The sequence below is a fragment of the Aplysia californica genome, unplaced genomic scaffold (assembly GCF_000002075.1).
Source record: "Aplysia californica isolate F4 #8 unplaced genomic scaffold, AplCal3.0 scaffold00014, whole genome shotgun sequence".
Lineage (NCBI taxonomy): Eukaryota > Metazoa > Mollusca > Gastropoda > Aplysiida > Aplysiidae > Aplysia > Aplysia californica.
In genome coordinates, this window is record NW_004797284.1 from 1993804 (window position 1) to 2000974 (window position 7171).

Consider the following 7171-nt stretch of genomic DNA (forward strand, 5'->3'; position numbering starts at 1 on the left):
CCCAAAAAAAAACACACAAAAAAACGTCCCAAATTAGAGGGACGAAGTCTTTTGTTACATCTATGAGTGCTATAATGTAGGGCAGTGCCTGCCAATCTTCATATAACCAGCGGTAGCTTTTTCCACCACAGAAAGGGTAAAATGTTCGTACCGGACCACTTACGTGAATGTCCACTTATGAACGATGACCTCTCGGGCTGTCAGAAGGGGAAACAACATGCATAGCCGCGCCCTTTCGAGAAAAAACTATCAGAACCGCGCACTTTCGAGAAAAAACTATCAGAACCGCGCCCTTTCGAGAAAAAACTATCAGAACCGCGCACTTTCGAGAAAAAACTATCAGAGACGCGCACTTTTTTTGACGATATCGATACAATTAGATTTCCTATTACCAAAACAATACCGTCCAAAAATGTAAGTACCTTCAGCTTTTTTCTGGGCTCGCAACCAGATATCAGTTAGATTGTGTATGGAATGAATAGGCTTTTCAGGTATAAAAACATTTCTACTGGACAGGGGTGATATTTGATGTGTTGAGGCAGAATGTTCTTGCTCATTCGGGGTTAACATATAAGTTGTCAGACTTGTCCATCTGCGTACACTCGCTTGTTACACATGCTCCATTCTTCCTTAGAAGTGCCTTTCCGTTTAGTTTTATTTTCATTTTCAGCTTTAAAATGGCCTGGAAGTTGCTTAACGTCTGCAGAGAGACGAATATATTTGGATGGGGGCTGTACAGAATAGTTTTGTCAAGGGGACTGTAACCGTTGGATGGAATCGACAATCTATTTATATCGATATCGTCAAAAAGTGCACGGATCTGATTGTACGAGGCTTTGATAATTTTTACTCGAAAGTGCGCGGATCTGATCGGTTCCCATCAGAAGTGACCCCTGGCGCCTCTCTCTTCGCCTCTAATTGAGATTAGTCTTATGAGCGGCAAACTGTTCTCTTCTCTGGGGCATTTTTTCTCTCAGTCACGATGTCCACAGACTTGCACTGACTTTCATTCTCTGTACCAGCAGTAGTTCACGATCTGGGGCTGGCTGCCACACTTTGCGCGCTCTGAGAGAAACAACACGTGACTGCAGATAACCCTGACCTACGTCATGTGACATGACTGCAGATAACCCTGACCAACGTCATGTGACATGACTGCAGATAACCCTGACCAACGTCATGTGACATGACGGCGTGCTGCGTCTTGTTATGGGCTCATTTTTTCCCCTCAACAACTAACGTTACGATTCTGTTTCTGTTCCTTCGTCCAACAAAAGCTGGGCGTCCAAGATTATTCCCTGCTTTTTTCAGGTTTCAGATTACGTGTATATTAAAAACTGTTGCGCTCACAGAGCTCCGATCATCAGCAGACGAGAGACAATGACGCAGCAGCATAATATTCGGAACCACCACACACAAACCAAAGACACGAACTCACATACTTCATAGTGTGCATATCCCCCGCCCTTCCCCCAACCAGGGCAGTGCTACTGACTGAAATTGTCTTCAGGCAATTTCCAAAGGGGTGGGGGAGGGGGGGGGGGGAATTGACATGTTCTTATGCACAGTAGAATTGTAAAAAGGCTGATTTATCAATGCAATGCTCGCACTGTGTCGGAACAACATAGGGGGAACTGCTGCTTTTTCTTAGGCTAATACTTATAGTCTTTCCTTGTTTTCTTTGTTTTCCTTTTCGTTTAAACCATGCGCTCGTTTGAACCATGCCTCTGTTTTTTCACCTTGAGGCACATATTTTGCCACTCTTCAATGTCAATCTTATCATTTCTATACGAGAATGTATTGACCATAACTTTCCCAGATGGAAGCGTTTCAATATAGCGATAAGAATTTAAGTAATTTGAAGTAACACCACGGTTTAAGAGATACTTCTTTCTTAGTCCAAGCTCTGGGAAGACAGAGAGAGAAGGTGTATCATTAGACAGCGGCTCACTCTACACGTCAGACGATGAAGTCGTGGCTACCACTTTTGTTTGCCGTCTGGCTGTCAGCTGTGAGTGGAAACAATGACCACCGCGCCAACAACCACCACCACCACCACAACAACAACAACAACAACAACAGGCCAAACATCATCTTTGTCCTAGCAGACGACTACGGCTACAACGACATCGGTTACCATGGCTCACAGATTGCCACTCCAAATCTTGACAAGGTAAAACTTTCCGAACTGCTGCTGATGATAGTTACGTATCGCTACACGAGAATTACAAAATTCTCTCTGCTCAGTACCCAGTTCTGAGAGATGTGACGTTAAGAATGTTGACTTTCACAAAGTGTCAAGCTTTTTTACAAATGCAATTCTTTGATCTTGTTAACGAATGCGAAAAACGTAGGATTCTGAGTGAGCAGATAGAACATTAATTTCGGGGATTTCCAGAAATTTTGACCTACACCAAAAGTAGGCATAGGAGAAGTTGGGTTTCATTGATGTGTATATTTTTTTGGTTATAGAGAAAACTCTCCTTGTCTTTTAAAGGAGCTGGACAAGGGGCAAAAACTTTACCTTCGATTTTCTCAAAACAGCATTTTTTGAGATAGTCCCATTGTGCTTAAAAGTGGCCATTTCATCTCTTGTCTTCTACCTTTTTTTTCAGAACAGTTAATACGTTTCTCCAGCGAATCATGATGCTTGGTTTGCTCAAAGTAAAAGTAATTCAGTTTCAGTTTCTTTACCTTCTGAGGGGTAATGATATTTCTACACCAGTTCTTTTTAATGCCACATCTTTGTTTATTTTCTGTCTCTAACATAATTTCATTCTTAGAGCGCTTTTATTAAAGTAATTATTCCAAAAGCTGTCTGTAATCTTTTTTATGTGTTGATTGATAGTTCACGCTTTGCACCTATTGCAGTGGGAAATAATACTAATATTGAGGTATTTCTTAAAACTCTTACTTTTGATTCCCATTGACCATTCCAAAGATGTGTCTTTCTGTTCAGTTGTGATGTTGAAATTACATTTTTCAGTCAAATCGTCGGTGGTTGCCCGGTGTTTGGTGTAGTTTGCTCCTTCTTTCCTATCACATCTATCGTCCTTATCTTTCTCTCTTTCTCTCTCTCTTTTTTTTTGAGTGTTTGTTACTCCTTTGTAACACCTCTAATCTTCGGGACATATATGACCTATTTATGTTGCAAGAGCCGTAACACTCTTTCTAAATCTGAACTAGAATCAGTGAAATATCTTGAGTTCCTTTCCCATCTGTCTCAATCCGAGGCCTGCGATATTCAAAACTACTGACACTTTCTAATTGTTCCTCTTACTTACTTTTTACTTTTTCCTTCCTCTGGTATTCTTAGGATGTCGACGGGAGGTGCAGGTTTCGGTCCTGTGCTAGGTGTGTAACGTCTGTGATAGATATGTTATGTTGTTCCAGGACCGCTTTAACCCCATCCAGCCAGGTCTTTCTTGGTCTTCCTCTTGGTCTTCCTCTTGGTGTAAAGCCGGATTCTCGGGTGTTGTAAGCTCTAGCCGTTAGTTGTTTCTGGGGCATTCTGGTCAGATGTCCTAACTATTTGACTCTTTGACGCTCTGTGAATTTTATCACTTTTGGTATTCCAGTTTGTAGACGTATGGTTTCGTTTCTTATGCGGTCTCTTCTGGTGACATTGATGGATTTGCGGAGACACCTCAATTATTCCTCATTCATTCTTATTACTGACTCTTCTTTCTGTTCATGTCCATGATTTTTGTAATTCTCTACACTTTGTTGTAATATTTTTGGTCACAGCTAGTAAAACCCTATACTATACATACAGCTAGTATTCCTCTACAGAGGGTTTTTAAATTCATCTACCTCTTGTCGTAGAGGCAAAGAATGGCATCTACATAATTGAAGTCTCTTAAACGTATTTTTTCTTGTCGTTCTAATTCGTCATATTCATTCCTTAATGTATCATATTCTGTTTTACGCATTATTGCTCTGTTTACATGTTGAAGATACGAGGTAATAGTAGGTATCCTTGTCTTAATCTTCCTCGCAGTCACTCAATACGTAGTAAATACAGTAAACATCTATCAAGCATCCTACCAAATATGAATTATGAATTGATTTTTCTTCCCTAATTCTGTACCTCCTTCCCCAGCTGGCGTCTGATGGAGTAAAACTAGAGAACTATTATGTCCAGCCCATCTGTACACCCACTCGTAGTCAACTCATGTCTGGAAGGTACCAGGTCAGTTCACAAATTCTAATCAGATTTTCTTTTAATGTTATTGTGGGGGGTTACTCTTGGTCTTTCAATATTTTTGTTTTTGTTATCAATGCAAAAAAATAATAATGATGATAATAATAATAGTAACAACCAAGAGTAGACAGACTCCCACACACTCAGCACAATAAAAGGAAAGTGTGTGCGGGGCACAGCGAAAAAAAGTTTGCTCCGAGGAGTGGTCAGGCGTGTCTCAAACCAGCTCCTCATGGAGACAATTAGCAGGAAGACCCTGATGTGGACGCTGGAAAGGAGAGATGAGCAGCTATGGACATGCGCCGCCTGCTATGATTCTAGCTCTGGATCCAAGTAAAATCCAAGTAAAATCCAAGTAACAATAGTAACAATAACAGTGATGATGATGATGATGATGATGATAATAATAATAATAGCAATAATAATAATAGCAATAATAATAATAATAATAATAATAATAATAATAATAATAATATTAATAATAAAAAAATATATTAACAAATAATATAAAATAATAATAATAGTAATATTAATGATTATAATATAAATGATAGATTGTCTTTCTATAGCTCATTTTGATATCGACAAGACGCTCACATGCATCATGATAAAACAGGTAAAGCAGACACATGTACATTGGAAAAGCAATGTTTTTAAAAAATCTCAACTTAGAAGTAGACACAATTGAACATACTCGTACATGTACATTAAAAAAGATACTATTACAAAAATAATAGGAATACAGACATAGTAATGCAGATTAGTACATACACATACAGTTAGACCAAAAAACCCCAAAAGCTTAACTTTCGTTGACAGTTCACATTGTGTTTAAAAAAAGTGTCTAATGTTGATCTTGTTGTCTTCATTTTAAGTTTGTCCTTCACATTTTTTACCCTGCGATACATAGATCTACATAGACTTTATCACAAAAGATAGAGAAACAACAGCTGCTGTTACTCAGACGTCGCTGTACAAAATGTAACGGCGATTCAGATCCTCAAGGTTTTTCGAAGTGTGTTCATTCACGTAGCTATAATTTAATATCGTGGTGCTCTTTCAAAAGCATTTAATACATAATGTTCCTGCTGACAAAGATACAGACATAATTTATGGCTAAAATGTTAATTTTGATACTATGGTGGTGGTTATGGTGCTGCTAATGATGATGATTACTCTCATTACAACCGATATCCTGCCTTTTCTCTCTCTGGTCCTGCAAAGATCCACACAGGTCTCCAACATTCCATCATTCACCCAGAACAACCCAACGGTCTTCCCCTGGACAGCCCAACAATGGCGGACAAGATGAAGGAAGCCGGTTACGCCACACACATGGTGGGAAAATGGCACCTGGGATTTTTCAAGGACGAGTACTTGCCCTGGAACAGAGGATTCAGCACCTTCTACGGTAAAGGGCGTTGAACCCACACACTACAGTTCATTACAATACACAATTAATTACACATATCATACAAACCCTTATCATGCAATAAAGTAATTACACAATTGTATGGGACATACCATACAATCCCTAACAGCGCAATAGAATAATTACACAATGATATGGGACATACGATACAAACCCATACAATGCAATAAAAAATATACAGCACAGGGATATGAAACGCATAAAGTACTTTTGTGGAGTCCAAGAGACTTAAAACGCACAGAGTATAACACCATGCAGTTATGGAGGTGTTAAACTTATGAAATACAACAAATTGCTAATTAATGATTAAAGTAATTACAAGCTATGAAATTGTTAGTTCTGTACACGTTAAGAATACAGAGCAACAGAATCTTACTTTAGAATATGAGCGTGAGAACGATACAACACAAAATAATATTATTATACTTTTTTGAAAAGAGTGGTCAAAATACATACAACATAATTTTTGTTGTTGCAAAGATGTATTAAGCTCATACAATACCATCCCACTCCGTTTACTGGCCACTTAACCAAGGATCTGAGGCTGACGCTTTCTGAATGACGAATTTTGTTGGGGGGTCTGTATTCCGTCTATCATTCCTTTGGCAAACGCTTCTCTTCTTTCAATTGAGGTTGAATTCTGACAGAACAGAAATAATGATCTGTCCTTCCATGGGCCTCCAAAAAGTGTTGTAAAAAAATAGACTTTTAATAGAATTTACTAACAATTCACCTCTGGTGGGTGTTTAGAATAGGTCTCACTTCATATTGTCTCTTACTGTCTGTCTTCTCTTTTCGTGCAGTTACTCCTGTTACTCAGTAAGTAGAGAAATGGTGGGCACAAAAGATGTCATGCATCACATCCAACACCAAATATCCAAATGGTTCCTACATCTCATGTCATTACCAACACACCATTCGGCACAACGTGCCTACATTTTAAAAAATCGATGGAAACAAGGCTAGAGGGTGACCGAGAAAGGCCTGGATGGATAGATGGAGTTAGGGAAAGACTAACCGCCCACGGCATCCCCCTGACCCAAGCTCTGCGGCTGGCGACAGAGAGACGTCTCTTTCTTCCCGCGACACTCAAAAGGGTATAAGCGGCGGATAAAAGTAAAAGTAAAGTAAAGTAATCCTATTACTAGTGTTACTGGGTCAATAAGTTCGCTTTACTAAAAAGAAAACCTCAACATTTTAAAAAAAAATCCCAAAACCACCTCGCCCTGTTGTCCAGGCTACCTTAATGGTGCCGAGGACTATTTCAGCCACAAGAAAGCGTTCAGTGACGGGAAGGAGTACCTGGACTTACGTGACCACAAGGGACCGATACACAGCGAGGACGGACATTACTCTACTCACCTCTTCACGGAGAAGGCGACTGACGTGGTGCGGGCTCATGATGCAAGCAAAGTGAGTGGTGTTGGGTGTTTTGGTGTATTTTGTTTTGTTTTGTTAGATTTTGATTTTGGGTTGTGGGTTTTTTATTTTGGGTTATGGTTGGTGTTTTTTAAAAGTTTTTTTTTGGGAAAGGG

The 7171-nt window shown here is 39.5% G+C and overlaps 1 protein-coding gene across 1 annotated transcript in view; it reads left to right on the top strand.

Moving 5' to 3' along the window:
- Positions 1–1814: 1814 nt before the first annotated feature.
- Positions 1815–7171, top strand: part of LOC101852069 (arylsulfatase B) — a 12580-nt gene continuing 7223 nt past the window's right edge. Inside the window, exons 1-4 of the mRNA XM_005090250.3 lie at positions 1815–2173; positions 4103–4192; positions 5429–5615; positions 6874–7049. Coding sequence (XP_005090307.1) covers positions 1967–2173; positions 4103–4192; positions 5429–5615; positions 6874–7049 — 660 coding nt within the window. The 5' untranslated portion in view covers positions 1815–1966. The remainder of the gene's footprint in view (positions 2174–4102; positions 4193–5428; positions 5616–6873; positions 7050–7171) is intronic.